This window comes from Olea europaea, chromosome 19 (assembly GCF_002742605.1).
Source record: "Olea europaea var. sylvestris chromosome 19, O_europaea_v1, whole genome shotgun sequence".
In the NCBI taxonomy this organism is placed as follows: domain Eukaryota; kingdom Viridiplantae; phylum Streptophyta; class Magnoliopsida; order Lamiales; family Oleaceae; genus Olea; species Olea europaea.
In genome coordinates this window covers 2,723,379-2,740,104 of record NC_036255.1, presented here as the reverse complement: position 1 = coordinate 2,740,104, position 16,726 = coordinate 2,723,379, and the positions used below count along the sequence as shown (strand labels likewise).

The following is a 16,726-nucleotide window of genomic DNA, read 5'->3' as shown; positions in this document are numbered from 1 at the left end:
TTATTTAAACGTTGGAGAAAGAGAAGTAAACCCATTTAAATTTTCAGTCTGATATAACAGATTACAAAAATAATATATTCTTGGAAAGTAGAAAATTTCTGTTTATTAATTTTTTTAAACAACTTCTCAGTAACGAAATAGAGGGGAAAAAGTATGAAGGAAAATGAAACTTGTCCCAATTTGGGGACCGACCAAAATTCAGGGTGCCAAGGTAACAACACCTCGACCCTTGAATCTGAAAAAAAAAATGAAGTTGAAATCGGGAATTGAGATGCCTGTTTTTGGGTCGGTTCCCGAGTTGGGACCTGTAGCACGGCTGAAGTATGAAACTGACAAATTTGCTAAGCTTTTCCGTTTTTCTATGTTTGAATTTCTGGCCACTAAGTTTGTCGTTACATACCTGAATTCTTTATCATAAAGAGTCGTTGTTTGATTGTTTTGTTGAAAAAGGTTTGTTGAGTCTTTTAAGATAAAAGTTTTCGAAGATAAAAATGAAATTTGCACTGTGCATACCTCTGTTTCAATCCCCTGTATCCAATTTCAAATCATGCCTCTGCTTTTACGTTATATTATGGAATAAAGCCAAACTGACTTGTGAGGATGACCACATCGATGATCGCGCATTCACGTGGATGCATGAGTCCCACATGAATAAAATAATATCCGACCCTCCATGTGTGCATATGCGATCATCCCTAATGACAAACCCAATGTTCGTATAGCATGATTGTATATTACGGAACCTTGTCTATTTTCAAGAGTTTCTAGATAATCACTTCTTCATTTTTTTAGTTCAAAAGTGTACTTGGGGGTCTGCGATGTGCAGTTCGAGATGTCAATTTGTGTAGGTATTTTTATAGAAATGCTAATAAATACTCCCGGCTATCCATCCCTTCTCTTCCTATTTAGGAACTTCACTCTTGAAACGAAGTTCCAAATATTTTCATATTCTAAAGGAATGTGAGTAGTCGGGACTAGGAGGCACCTAAAGAGTAAACGGTCATTATAGCAATAGGAGTCGCAGGGGAAGTAGAGGAAACATCCAATTTGACATTAGAAGGGGCTTTGGCATGAGTCACCAACTTCATCAACGAAGTTTTTAATACATGGAAGAAATGTTTGTTTCAAAATTATTAATTTGTCATGTAGACCGACATATGTAATTAATTTTGTATAAATGCTATCTTAAAGTTGGGCACAAAATTAAAGTGATCCAACAAAAAATTAAGTATTGGGTTTATGACATCTAAATAAGTGTGGGTCGGATTATATTTGTAGAGATAAGTTTCCTTTAGAATTGTATTTCATGATCGAAACTATATATATGTAGTTATGGTCTTCAATTCATATATAACTTCTCATTCTTTGTGTCATCCTATCAACACAATAATACAAAAAATATATATTTATTGAAGAGGAAGATCCAAAAATTCACAACCAAAAATGGACAATCTACAATCAAGAATCAAGACGAATGAATTTAAGAATCAAAAGTATGGATCAAGAAGCCAAAACTAAGATCAAGAACTCAAGCATAAAAAAGAGTCAATATTCAAAATCAAGATCCAGAATCAAGATCCAGTGTTAGAGAAACATTCCAATAAATTAAGGTATAATCCGCGTTTAGCCCCTATTTGTTTCCCATTCTTTCTCCATTAAAATAAAAAATATGACTGTTATCCATCACATCAAGCCACTAAATTTGAATTTCTATCTTTTGTATTGGGCCCACAATGACTATATTTTCATTCTCATTTAAAAAAAAAAAAAATAGGAAATAAACACCCCCTTAATAATTCTCTTGGTGATTTTACATGAAGGATTTTGGTAATAAAGTAATTAGGTTTTCATGTTATTAAGATTTATAAAGTTTCATAAAATTTTAAAAATGTTATTTAGCTACAATAACAATGAACTGTCTTATTCTCAATAAACTTTGAGAAACATCGAGTTTTCTGGGCAAATTTTGGGTTCACAGAACTAATAAATCTCAAATTTATAGCCTACATCAAATTTGTGAAGCTAATTCTCGAAAAATCTGGGTAAATTCAGCGTTAACATTCCAAATATCGAGTTTAGAGTTAAGATATCCAGAATTATGGGCAAATCACGAGTTGATTAGCCTTACACCTTACGTGCTGAATAAATTTCGAGATTCGTTGACAAATATCAAGTTCATCTTTAAATATTATACAAATTGTTCTTAAATATCGATATTTCTGAAATGAACTATGTATTAGACTACTGGATTTAGAACATGCATGCAAAAGGACCTGAGGCAAAGCTAAATGCTTTTGTATTACATGAATGACAGAAGGATTCAGATTTGCAGTCTCGCATGGTGTAGATTTTCGCCTGATAAATGAACAATAAAGGTGGGGTGGTAGAAGAACAATATCCATTGAAGTCTATCAAGATATAACGTACTCATAACTAGTTCAGGAACTGGAAGATTGTTTGAATGTTGATCGAATTTATGCAATGCGTTCGAAATTCAAGTTTCTATGATGAATCTACCTCTGATAGATCTACTAGACAATTGGTACATTACATTGCACACTCAAACTACACTTGGCATCATATCGATTGCACGAGGCATGCCATCCTCTTCACAATAGTTTGGGGTTGGAACGAGTCGTGGAAATGTAAGGCCGAACGTAGAGAACATTGATTGTATTGAAATTATTAATACTAATGGCACTGGTATTGAATGGGGGATATTGTTAGCCGAATTAGTTTGTCTTCACAGAAGAATTCCAGAACACTCACATCGAGTAAAAAATTGCAAAAAATATCCACCACACCCACCCCTCTTGTATGTGTTCTGTACATCAAGAATAGTTCTTGTTGGCCAGTTGTCCGACACGTAGACAGCTATGGAAACGAGATGTTTTTAAATAAACAAGAGCTGAGGACAAAACTAAACAATTTGTCTAGACAATAATTGCAATTAGCAGGTCGAGCTTCTAAGGTTCGATCTCTTCGATATATCTTCATGGCTGTAAGTATGTTTCCACCCACACTCTACCAGATCTTGACATGTTAACACCAATTATTTTTTACATTTCTTCACTAGATATTCGAATTTACATTGGAAGAACAAAATTGAGATACAAAATTTAACACATACAACAAACTACAACCAATGAAATATATGATCCACAAACACGATACTATACATTTTCCATATTGCATGCCCAACATTAATGTTAAATACAAACACAAATACAACGTTGCAAATCAAATTCGAATATACAATATTCATGATTTATTACCACGTAAAAATACCACAAGGTTTCTCCAGAGAAATGAGTTCATAGAGACGTCAAGCTACTTTTGCGTCCGGTGGAACTGGTGGAATCACAGGTTTTCAGAACTCAAGCCAACGGAAATGGCGGTTTTGTGGATCTTAGGATATAAGGATATGTTTTCATCATTACGCTTTATATGCCTACTGAAATGTCAAACTTTTAGTGGCATATTTGTTCAACATTATAAAAATCGACTATAGATATGAATCTTTAAATTTTTGGCCATTTTGAAAATTGAACATTTCGATGAATTCTTGATCTTTAAATAGATGTCACCACCGTCAGCATGCCCAACACACATCAGACTGTTTACCCTTCTCACAAACAATTCTACGACTTTCAATTGCAACTCTCTGTGTATAACATCAGTAATTAAGAAATGATATAATACCAAACAAGGAGAAAAGTTTAATCAGTACCCAACTTGATAAAATACGTAAAAAAAAAAAAAAAATGGGCGAAATTTAAAGGATATTATAACACAATGCAAAAGGAAAACGTTTTTACCTAACTACAACTAAATATTTTACATATAAACTTGTACAAATGATCAGAATTTACTAAAAGCTTTCATTTTTTCCTAAATCGACCAACACAGGAAACAAAATGGAATGCTGCGCTATTACTCAAACAATGAATTACAGATTTTAAGAAAAGAATGAAAAGAAAAAGAAGAAAATATATCTGTACAGAAGAACTAAGAGTGGAAGTAGCACAAGTAAATTATACTTCAAAATAATCACCAATTCTGCGATGGCGCAGCTGCAACTAAAACTGAACCATCTGAAGAGTGTACCGAGGTGGATAAACAACAAATCTTGATGCCACTTCCCTAATATGCCTGCAAAAATTTCACTTATCTCACATGGCCGGGAAAATAGGTGGTCTGAGCTTTAACCAGTGTATCATCTCCTTGTCGACTGGAGCCTCCTGTAAAACGGCGTCTAACATAGGACTGCCAACAACTCTAGGAGAATTCTTGAATGACCAAATCCAATCTTTTGGCCATGGTCTCTGAGGTTGTTTCTCCTAGAAATGAAGAAAACGTGATTCAATCGAGAGCTCATAAACCAATCATATATATGTTTACAAAGACAAACAATAACTCAATACAAAATCAAGGCATGAGAATCGAATTACCAAAGGAAAGAAAAGAGTGAGGTCCTCATTTATTTTTTATTTTTTTGAAATTTTAGGGAAGTGGGGAGACAAAAACAAGGGGAGGTGAATTACACTGGATGAAGCTTACCATTCTAGCAAGCATAAACTTCAGTGTCCTTGGGACATAAACACGTCGATGTGATGGCTTCTGAAGTTTGGCATAAAAGGAGCCTACATCCGGTAAAGATAAAGAACCCCTGCTGGCTTGGGCTAGGAGAGCATTTGGTTCAGCATTAGCTTGATTGTGCCAAAATATCAGCTGGCCTAAACAATAAGTCTCATTGTATGTCTTACAATACTCATGAATACCGGGCCCCAACTTGTCAGCATACTTGGGGCCAAGGTCAAGTGGACTGATGTAAACAGGCGGGGAAGTAATAGTCTTATATTCCTGCAAGATGAGACATAAAATAGATCTAGAGGAATCAGAAAGCCTTAGAAGCAAGAGCTTTTCATATTATAAAGTTCCACAGAATACAAAAACTCACTCTTATTCTGAAAAAACATTTTGTGTAAGCATATATATGTATTAAGTCAGCCGCAGCATCATGCCGACATCTGTACGTACAAGGAAGACTGCGGACCACATCCCTCAACCTGAACCAAGGAGAAGAAATCAGTCTTGTAGAAGTTTCAAGATCAAGACACTGAATGTCATAAGTTCATGTAATTTACCATAACAAAGACTTCCGAAGCTCCATCTCCAAATCACCAGAGCCAGAAGGATCGTGGGCACGAACCTTGGCCTTGAGGTCTCTCAACATACCATCTTCCATATGAGGAGCCATGCATTGGATGAGCTCCTCCACAACTGATGACTCTCCTTTCCAAACATATGAAACTGCTGCTTCAGGGCTAAGCCTCTCCAGTGGAGGAGGGGCTTTCTTTGGGTCACCGAAAACACATCTCATGACGTACCTCACCTGTTCGAGCACAGTAAATACAAAATATTTTTAGCTTCTTATTCCATTATCTCCCATTCTTATTGATATTGATATTTTATTTATTTTGGGTTAGGGAATTTGCTTTAAGAAATTAGCAAACTGCCTACCTTGTCTAGTGTAAGAGCCAAATTTTGAAGCCTCTGGTTGTAGACACCCTCGGCCTGTAGCAACCAAAATTGTTGAAAATATCAATATTAGTTAGTAACTCCCAGCATATCTTAAGACACATGGTAACACAGCACGCTAGACAGAGAGCATTTACCTGAACCTCCGCATCACTTCTCTCAATTTCCAGGCTTACATCTGCAAAGTATTTCTTCTTTTCTTCTATGGTATGCCTCAAAATTACATCAGGAAGTTTTGTCCTCTCAAAATTGATAAACCTCACCTATATTACAAATCAATAATTAGAAAAAATCAAGCATTTATTTTGAACATAGAAGTAGTACTAGAGCACAGATAAACACCAGACGAGCTGAATATGCAATCAGCCAATCAGGCAACCCGCCAAGTAAACAACTGCCAAGTCCAGCTTTACCCAGGTCAATGTAATCTTCTTCAGACACAAAATCTAGTTCACAAGCCTCTAGCATCAAACGATGTCGATCAAGTACCCCGTGATACTCTTTTATTACCTGATGACCGCAACAATGAGACATATTTAGCATAGCCAGTTAAAATACATGAAAAGTAAAGTAAAAGGTGCAATAAAATTTATGACACATTGATGAGTCCACCCCTAAACCTAAGATCTGAGAACTTTCTCAATTTGTTAACTTTCTGAAACGCAAAATTTTCTCCAGTCGTGCTTATATAAGCAGCTGCAAAAGTTTGAGCAATCCTTTAACTAACAGAAAAGGTTGCAATTTCTATACCTTTTGGAAAGCCCCCTCCCCAGTAAGATTCAGATAACTCCCACGGCAAACTTGGCTGCCACATAAACAAACAGAAGCTTCGTACTCTTCCTTACTCTACAGCAATGGCATTGAAAATCAATCAGTACAATAATAAACTAACAGCTAAGATGTCAAGCTTGAGAAAAGCTTACCTCTGTAACAGAATTGTAGTCAAAGGAGATCTCTTCACCATATGCAATGGGTCTAACCGAATAGATCCCAATCTGGTATTGCCCATCAACAGCAGTTACCCTATTATCATGAAAATGGAAGATAGCTTGGTTAATAATATGACAGATCTTGATATGATAGAATTACTTCTTATCATGAAAAGTAAACAATAACTGGTCTTATGGTCAGAGAGAATGACCTTTTAAGAGATTCACAAGAATCCAAAATTAAAACAATTTTCATTGAAATTATCTCAGAAAAAACAGTAAATGGTGATGAAACATAAATCATTAATAGCCAATCAGCTACGTTGAGATGACAGAGAATACAAAGTTACAGATCTGTAAACATAAAAAAAAAAAAATTTTAAAAATAAACTAAAAATAAACCCCATTTCTGCTGACGGCTGTCATCAGCTTCCAAAACCAAACGAGCTATTACAAGTTATAACGCCCAAAGTGGAATGGAATACATTATTAATTTATCAGACAAGAGAACTAACTTTGCTTCACAATTAGGTCTACATGAATGGCAAATTCGGCTTGCATAGTTTGCCTTGTGCATTGCATCCACAACAACTAAATCATACCCATCAGCATCACCCTGCCATATGAAGATAATATATGAGGTCCAAGCATTCCAGGGCAAGAAGAAGGCAGCAGCAGCAAAAGAATCAAATAACAAGTCTGAATTAGGAAACTAGATAAATTCAATATACCTTTGGCCTCTCAAGATATATGTTGTAGAACTCCAGTGCTGGATCTTCATTGTTTTTTTGCAATGAACGAATGCCATCTTGCTTTTCAAACCATTTCCAAGCAGGATAAACCTGTGATTATCAGAATGAATAAATTTCATAAATATTAAAAATGCTTTATTCTGAAATAAGCATCACAGTAGATTTACATATAGACAAACACAGCAATAGTATGAAAAAGAAAAGATTTAAAATAAATAATCGATGAAGATGCAAAATAACTATTAGGAGCTAACAGTACAATTCACCAAATTCATGGGAAGAGCATACATAAGCACATTAACATACTCCATAAATCATCCAGGAGATGCACAGTATCCAGACTTAATCCCAAGATATATGACTGTACTTTACCTCTCCCAGAAACTCAACAACAAAATCATCCTCACTGAAGCCACCTTCTTTGTTGCAAACAACACCGAGCCCCTTTTAGAAAAATAAAAGTCCAAGAATCAAAGTAACCGAATGAGCATCTAAAACCAGATATAGTGAAATATGAAGGAAAGACAGATTCAATAATAAACTAAATAATAATGCAATAAACCTTTCTATAAGCAACATAATTGTCCTCCGAGCGACCATCAATGGCCTTCAAGATGAACTGGCATAGTCTCACAGTTCTCCTGTCATTTTCTTCCTCCCCATTTTCTAGTATCTCTTGAAATACAGGTTTCAAAGGATAAATCATAGGAGTGTTTCCAGTGCCAGTGAAGTGTCTGGCCTGCTTGTTGAGTGTACAAAGGAGAACATCTTCGATAAACAAATGCTTATCAGTAAGAGACCAGTCTGATTCTTCTGGCATGGAATCCAGAAGAAGATTATGAGTGTACGGATCTATTCCATACACTTCTTGTTCTATCACCTCATCTCCAAGGAATTTTCTGGGTTTGTATTCCTTAACTTCAGGAATTTCCATGTCCGACTCCTCAGTGCCATTTCTTTGTGCTTTCAGCTTCTCAGCATAATCATCAGGTAAAGAAACCTGCATCTTTCTTTTCACTTCATCCTCATCCGCAACAATTACATAGTGATCAATGACTTCATACTTTCTGGTAACAGGTGGAACAAGGCCAGACTTTGTCATGCGAGCACCCCATTCACGTTCATCAGCCCAAGAATCAAACCCATCATCAGGAGTAAAGTATGTATCCCCTCTTGTCTCTCCAGTTCCACCTTCTGACCGTAATTCCAAGTCACTTTCCACATCTGATCCAGAACTCTCGCTGTAAGTCATACTTTCACCAGAAGATTTGTCGAGGTCATCAGATGTGTCACTCCCCGAGTCCATAGATTTCTTGTTTAATTTGGATAAACGCCTTCTAATTTCTCTATCAGATACATAATCTCCATAATCAGAAACGCCATTAATGAATGGGGAACTATTATTCCTATGCAAGTACTTCCTGTCAGACACCCTACTTGAATTCTTTTTATACTTTGATGAGGTAGAGGAAAAGCCTGGAGGTGAGTCATCTTTCCAAGACTTCATTATCACATCTCTTTCATGAGAGAGCTTAAAACCTTTTTCCAAGCTCATAGCTAGACGGATAAATAACGTAATGATTCGGTTCATATCTCTGGAATCACCACGATTTTTCACTCTGAAATCATAAAAATTTATTAAAATTAAGAGAAGCGGCAAGAATAAGTAATAGATATGAATTGAGTGCAGTATTATGTTGCTTATTGAATTACAAGTACATTTTACAAACATTCGTAACTACCCACTCCCCACAACCAAAATCTTACAGAAAGAAGAGAGGAAGCAGGAAAGTAAAGTGAAGTGACAAAAACTATTTGAGTACGGGCTCCGGAATTCAGACTAAAATGGAAGCTTATATAATTCAAAGCATCAAACACTTTGCAATAAGCATTTAACATAGAAAACCCACTTAATCGCATCCCGGCACATCCGGCTGATATCTTCTTTGATATAATTCAAGCCACGACTAGCATAATAACCATTTTTCATTCTATTCTCGATCTCAGCAACCTAAAAGGGGGAGAAAAGTCGTCATATTAGTTTTAGAAGCATGTTCTCATGAATATCATAGATAAACAAATCGATAATAAATAAACAAACCAAATAAAAATTAATACCTTAGGCTCAAAGAACTCAAATGTGTTCTCCTTCATGATGTCCCTTAGACTTAAAACAATAAACTTCTCCATCCTCTTGTACCCATTTTCGAACTTTTTCATAGCCAAGCGTCTCAATTGAGCATCCCTTGAGAGGATAGTGGATGACTTTCTAGCATCAAATAGCTTTGAACGCTTATACAAACTTCGACGGAAAAACTGATTTGCAGAGTCTCTTTTATCCAAACTTTCTAAATATTCTTTCAATCCACTGGAATCTTCCATTTTACTGTCCAGCCCACAATAAGTTTTAGAAGCTGATGAACTTTTGTCAGTTATGTGAGTTAGACTCCTAATTTTTGAATGAGCCCGGCTCCTGACCCAATTAATATTTGGAAATTTACAAACCAAATCTTCTAACTGAGAGCAACCTCTAATATCTATAGATGACAAACATGGGAATGACCAAAGAACTTCTTCAAGCGTTCTAGAAGTAATGCCAGTACAACCACGTAGGAACAAGGATGTTATTTTTTCTTTATTGTAATTATTCTGCAAAAAATAGGAAACATTAAGCTCACATTAAATATAAAAACAAAAAGTAAAAAATAAATAAAAATTCTAGGATCCAAACCTTCAATAACATAATAAAGAAAACAAATAAAGATAAAGAAAAAAAACCAAAAGATATGCCACACGCCCATAAGAATATATACAAGTAAAACTCACCATTATTTTCAAGATCATGGCGTCAGTGCAATATGGGGCAATGGCAAGAAAGTCAACCTGTTTAGATATATTTTTATAAAACTTGACCACAGATTGCCAGTGCTTGCAAGTCAATGAGGCATTAAACAGTGACTTAAGATCAGCACTAAGGAAATGAAATACTCTCGCCAGCACATGACCATCCAGCAGATCCCAGCTTCCCCTCTCAATCTCAGAATCTGCTTCATCTCCTATGCAGAAAGTCACATTGCTGCATAAATCATCAAATGTGCACTTGTCCTTCATAAAAGTTGATGTATCTTCTTCCATCTCATCCTCCACTTCACTTCCTTCAGCCCTGGCTCTTTTGCTGGGACGAAAATGATCTGCAAAAATGACACCCTTAATGAAGAAAAATAATAAAATGCAATAAAAATATATTTATTCACAAAATGTGGTAAACGATATTTTTCAGGCCATAACCTAAAATAATAAACTGTAAGAACTTGACGACAAACAGAAAGAGGAGACAAAATACAATGAGTAATTTTTTGTCATATAAGTACCTGATAGGTAAGTATGGTTGTCCATCTCTTTCTTCAACTGTCTAGCATTGATCCATGGATCTAGGAATTCATTTATAGCTGCAGCAAACTCCCGACTCTTGTATGACTTCATCACCAATTCATGAAGCTTTCCTCGAGAATAACCAATGAACTGTGGATGTAAGTCATGGAACTTGGCAGAAACTATGTGGCTTCCACCTGATATAGCCATTGACTCTGACAGAGAAGTTCCAGAAGTATCAGTAGATGCCATAGTATTGTCATTTTCAAACTTTCCAGCAGGCTCAGGGACTTTGGCGGTAGAGGTAATTGGGACCCAAATTTTGTCATGCTTTCTAAATACACTGCTATGCTTCTCGATAACACCTTGATCTGCCAGTACTTGCAGCTCCGAAAACGATAAAGGTCCTTTTTCATGCCCAGCAGCATCTAGGTAGTACCAATCACCCATATGTAACTGCAACTCGTCTGCTCTGCAGAGGCGGTTGTTTGGTACACCAAAGGATGTGCTGCTCTTCCAAGAACCCTGCAAGTCTTGCTCATTCCAACTCTTTGAGTGACCATCTTCTGATAAGCTCTTTGTTTCACCAATTACTGAGTAAGGTCGTGAGGAACTTGAAGAATATTTTTCCTTTCCTCTACCTTTCATGCGAGGCTCAGAAACAAATGACCCATAGTCTTTTACCACACATGCATTGATCCTGATCACTGGAAGCATTATTCCTTTCAGTCCCCTAGCAGAGGCAGATTTAGTTTGACTTTGTCTGCTTGCACTGATGGTTTCATTCAGTTCATCTGGTGAGGTAAAGGCCCATGGTGGGAGGTCAAGTCTTTTGCTCTGGGAAGGAAGGTACAAATCATCTTTCTGCTGCCATCGAGGGTCTTCATGGCCAGATTTTGGCATCTGGCATAAAGGATAGCCATTGTTAAGAACAAGCTTCCTCTTCCAAGATCTATCCTGAGAAATTTCCTCGTTCCTCTTCCAATCCCCGCCCTTGCATGACCACTGGCCAGAAAACCATTCACCAGTGTCAATATAAGCAAAAGCATTATCTTTCTTAGATGGGGTCAGCATAATGGAGCTTGAATCCGCAGTGTCTTCCAGTGAAAATTCAGTAATACCATACGAACCATTGCCACTTTTTTCCTCACTTTGTTCACCTATGTGAAGTTGACACCAAGTGAAATCTGCAAGTTCACCAAGTAAGTTCTTCCATAAAAGGGCAGCAAGTGCAGACCAAGAATTTATATAAATAGGTTTTACTGTAAAAAATATTATGTTGCAACATGTCATACAATTAGTAATCTCATATCTGAGTAATGTTTATCCTCATATAGACTCAAGGATTCAAACAAGAAAAAAGGAACTTGTTCACCTCAAATGGCCAATCCAAATACAACCTTCAACAATTTTTATGTGTAATCTGAAAATGAAAAGCAAATACTGGGACTTTCCAATATGATTGTTCAGAAGCTTCAGCAGAATGTAGGAAAATGTCATATTACTAGCACAATAATATATGGATAATATATCAACACATTTTTAGTATGACAGAAGGCCACTTAAGATACGCATAGACATGCAGGCAACACGTCATCCAAGAAAGAATTTGCTACAGTCCAAGTTCATTTGTAATTAAAAGAGCAGAAGCTCCGAAAATCCAAACCACTCCAGCAATTTCAGCCAACAGAGCAGCTTATATAAATATGATGATCACCTGAAAGAGATAATGTGAATAAATGGGACAATTAATATATAACAACATACCTTCGATATTTCCAGCTCTCTCCCATTCCGCAGATCTAAAAGTCATTTGCAGGACTTCTGAAAGAAAATGCCTTCATGAGCTCCAAAACATAAAACTAAATATATAGGAAAAATGGAAAACCATTTACAAAACAGAAGCTGGTTCACAGACCAAAGTTTCAGCTAGATAATTTTAAGGTTAAAAATAAAATAAAGTTAAATAATTTACATGTAGTAAATTGCCAGGTGGCAAAAATTAAAGAGGCACTTTTGTATCATTTAATGCCACCTGGCATCTCATAAGAGTAACTTGAACCCTATTTAGGGTAGAATAGTCAATAGACAAATGAAAGGAGAAGATTAGCTTACCCGCAACTGTCTCAAGTTCCTTGCCAGGAAGTAATTCAACACCCTGTAACAGCATTCCAATTCTTTCATCAATATGTAGATCTTCCAAATGCTCTGATACAGCTGAATTGTCATCAGAGAAGGATATTGGATCTGAAGAAAGGGCCATTGATGCCTCACCAGCCAGGCTACCAGAAAGTGCCCAGTTTCCCTTATCTGCCAACAAATTACCAGGAGCCTCAGGAGGGTTCACTAGCTGAGAAACTTTGTCTGAAACAATTGAAAGGAAATCTGCAGTAACCAATGGGGAAACTGCTTTTTCAACTGTTACCCACCTGTCACTATCAAAATGCTTGATTAGGTGGTCAGATACCAGATATCCTTCCTGGACCAATGTTTTTAAATCGGACAATTTAGAAGGCCCCCGTTCCAGGCCAAAATGATCCAGGTAGTACCACTTTCCAGTGGCCGCATCTGCTATCACTGAGACATGAGGAGGTGTGTTGCAGATATCCATATCTTCTTCCATGGACGTCAGCTCCTCAGTAGCTCCATTTTCCAGAGGAGATTCTTTACCCTTTAAAGTAGGACTTTCAGAGAGCTCTTCCAGGTGAGAAGCATGGCTGCCAGTTTTATCATTGGAGCCATTCTCAATATCCAAATTGCTTTTATCTTGTGACTCTTTAGCTGAAACTCGTGAATTCTTCCCACCAGAATCCTTCTGGTTATGTTTTGGCTCTTGCTCTTTTCTTTCGTAATAATTCAACTGCTTCTCGCTCGATCCACTTCTCCAATTTGTTTCCCTGCGGTCACAGGACCTACCATGATCAAACGGGGACTGCTCCAATAAAGTTGAGGTCCGAGACTTGCCATCATAGCTTCGACCTTGATCATGGGAGGACTGCTCCACATAGCTAGGGCTTTGATATCTATGGTCATAGTAATGGCTTCGATCATAGGGGGACCGACTTCTCTCGTACTGATGCCTCCGATCATAGGGGGACCTATCAGGTCGAGCTGGGCTCCGTTTCTTATTATTCCGATTGCAGGGACGATCTCTTGGTGACCGCTCAGGATGACGTGGACTGCTATTATGCCTGTCAGAAACTGCCCTATATGACTCAAGATGCCTAGAAGAATACCTTTCAGAGGGAATGTTCCGTGATGAAGAAGTAGCAGTTTTACTCTGTCTCTCAACAAAACGGCCAGAATAGTACTCTGACGAGTGTGTAGAGCGGCTACCGTCATCAGAAAGCTTTCGGATTTTTGAATTATAATAAAAATCACACTCACCGCGGTACTTCCGGTCAATGCAATCTGAATCATTACCATAACGCTTTGGACGATTGCCTCTTGCATGATTCTTGCCGTTATTGAGGTCGTTCTTGCAGAAACCTTCCTCATCCACAACTTTGGAACCGATCCTCATATTCCTGTCAGCTTCATATCTAGAAGTAGACTTCTTTGCATGCGTTTGAGTCTCACCGCTTCTATTAAACTCTTTCCCAACAGAATACTTACCGGATGAAGGCGGAGTCCACTCACGTTCACAATCACCTTTCCACCCCTTTTCTTTTGAAGAAGGTGGCGACCATCCATGGTCGCCTTTCCAACCCCTTTCTTTACGGGAGTGTGAAATCCACTCGTGTTCACGGTCAACCTTCCATCCCTTTTCTTTTGAATAAGGAGGTGTTCGTTCATGCGCAAATTTCCATCCTTTTTCCTTTGAAGAATCATATCTTCGCGACTTTGAGTAGCCATAATCATCACCCCGAAATTCGAACTCGCTTCTGCGCCATCTGTCGGGTACAAATTCGCCTTTCTCCAATTCATCCTTTGATGACCTCCATCCGTCCCTATCCAATTCACCACCTCCCTTTCGCCACCTTGGAGTAACGAACTCGCTCTTTTCAAACTCACCCTTAATCTCATGTTTCCTTTCCGATTTTTCGGGAACAAACTCGCCATTCTCAATGGGAAAAGTTCCCAATTCACCTTCTTCCACCTCATCTTTACTATTACTGCAAACTTCACCATTGCAATTATTCTCAACTTCTTTATCACGGCTAATATTCTTCAAACCCAATTCACCTCCCCTTTCTTTTTTTCCCTTCATTTTTGGACTCATTCTGAGTGAAGACTTTGAAGAAGAATTGAGCTTGGTGTTGCCGTTGGTCTTGCCTCCGCAAATTGAAAACTTCTCCATAACATGCTGTGAAGGCACGCATGCAACACCTCCATCGCCCATGGAACGTCCCAAACAAATCCTTTTCCAATATAACTCACAGAAACCAAACTTAATTCCGTTCTTCACCTAGGTTATAGATGCTCATACTGCTCCTTCACATTCTGCCTTGACTTCAAAGACCACAAATCCTCCTCCGAATTCAAACCCTATAAAAAAATCAGCAAAATTATCAAACCAAATTTAACAAATAACAAAACACTCAATCAAAGCCAGAAATGGTGTTTTAAAAATGAAACAAACCGTGAAATTGAAGAGGCTAGGGTTTTGAATCATAAAACCAAATAACCAAAAAATTGAATGGTGAAATGTAATGTCATATTGAAGAGTCTAGGGTTTTAAATCTGAACACTTACAAGTTGAGAATTACAGAGTTGAGTCACGAGATCGGATAACGAGACGAGACTGAATCACAGTAGATTCGAATTGAGAGAATTTGAAGAAGAGAGAAAACAACAGATCGATTGAATAGCTGAAGACGAATCTCTGAAATCTTTTTCTCCTCGCTGTCTCTGTACATGAAACGAGTTTTCATTTTTTTTATTTTTTTATTTTTTTGTAATATTAATTTTTGTCAAAATTTTGTTTTCGGGCCTTTAGAAGAATTTGTGGCTTGCGTTTATGTTGGGTCAATTTTCTTTTCTTTTTTTTTTTTTTACTAATTTCCATTTATACCCTTTAGTTCTATTTATTTATTCAAACAGATCCTTCAACTTCGTTAAAATTATGGCCAAGGACAAAATGAGAGATTTCGGGATACAAATGTGAACGGCGTTGATAATCTAGTAGAATGACAATTGTAATGTGTCACGCGTTTTATGAAACATTGTTTAACCGCAAGTGTACGATGTCAAATTTTGTAATATAGTATTGAAGTAAAAGTGTCGAACTCACAAGGATTGTAATTTAATTTTTACTAAATTCTATAATTGTGTAATTCCTACTTTATTCAGATGAATAGATGATTGAATGATTGTGTTAAACTAATGGAATATGATTTGTTGTGACAAAATTGATGAATGCAAATTATCAATATGAGAAGGCCTAGGGATTGATTACACTTTACTCTCAATTACAATTCAGCGTTTTCCAATATTCCAGTTAATTTTCCCATATTTAAAAGCAAAAATCTTAATATATTCCTCTCCCCTCTCTCGAGTGCCGGCTAGAAAATAATCCTAAATTCCAATTCCAATATCTTATTTCGAATTGAAAATTAAGAATTTATAAAAATCCTGATTCTTTTATGGAGTAAGTTTTGCAGATTTTATACTTTATCTCGAAATCCATAAAACCAATGTTGTGTCAATTTTATGATCACGTCTAAATTTTTCTCTCTCGAGTGTCGAAATTGACTAGTATTTATTCATTCAATTATTGATGAAGTAATTGAAAGCATTAAAATCATGACACAATTAAATATATGCGGGAAAATCAAATAAATAATTAAAAAAATCAAACAGTAATCTCGATTCGGCTACATCAAACCCCTAGATAAATTGTTTAGTTCATGATGTAATACATGAAAATCATACAAATTATAATAAACAAATAAGGAAAATGATAGAAAAAATAGTCTTTTGGGTAGATCTTCAATTTTATTCCTTGATGTTATTCGTCATTTCTTTTCGTGTCTTCAATTTTTGCCTCTTTCAAATTGTGTGGTTGAATTCTTCAATCTTGCCCCCTTCAATTCTTCCCGAAAATATGTCTTTTAAATGGTATTTATAGTATTTTGAAGTTATTTGACGAATTAGAGTTGAGTTGGACCAAGAAAAGATTCAAAAAAAAAA

At 36.7% G+C, this 16,726-nt stretch overlaps 1 protein-coding gene across 1 annotated transcript; it reads right to left on the bottom strand.

The window, feature by feature from the left end:
• Window positions 1-3,765: 3,765 nt before the first annotated feature.
• Window positions 3,766-15,482, bottom strand: LOC111368494 (histone-lysine N-methyltransferase ATXR3-like). Its single transcript, XM_022989759.1, has 20 exons — window positions 15,290-15,482; window positions 12,710-15,082; window positions 12,362-12,418; window positions 10,594-11,781; window positions 10,049-10,413; window positions 9,341-9,871; window positions 9,133-9,233; window positions 7,785-8,841; window positions 7,595-7,666; window positions 7,202-7,312; window positions 6,986-7,086; window positions 6,465-6,564; window positions 6,292-6,387; window positions 5,884-6,051; window positions 5,679-5,804; window positions 5,524-5,577; window positions 5,148-5,395; window positions 4,961-5,069; window positions 4,561-4,863; window positions 3,766-4,340 (listed from the first exon to the last, which is right to left on the bottom strand). The coding sequence occupies exons 2-20, from the start codon at window positions 14,934-14,936 to the stop codon at window positions 4,173-4,175; spliced, it is 7,182 nt and encodes a 2,393-aa protein (XP_022845527.1). The 5' UTR covers window positions 14,937-15,082; window positions 15,290-15,482; the 3' UTR covers window positions 3,766-4,172.
• Between the last annotated feature and the right edge of the window lie 1,244 nt (window positions 15,483-16,726).

Bases quoted from the DNA above. Each gene is read 5' to 3' on its own strand.
- LOC111368494 (XM_022989759.1), bottom strand. From the start codon at position 14,936: ATGGGCGATGGAGGTGTTGCATGCGTGCCTTCACAGCATGTTATGGAG. The intron at 12,419-12,709 runs GTAAGCTAATCT...ATTTTCTTTCAG, and splicing joins GGAACTTGAGACAGTTGCGG to AAGTCCTGCAAATGACTTTT. The intron at 10,414-10,593 runs GTACTTATATGA...TCATTTTTGCAG, and splicing joins CAACCATACTTACCTATCAG to ATCATTTTCGTCCCAGCAAA.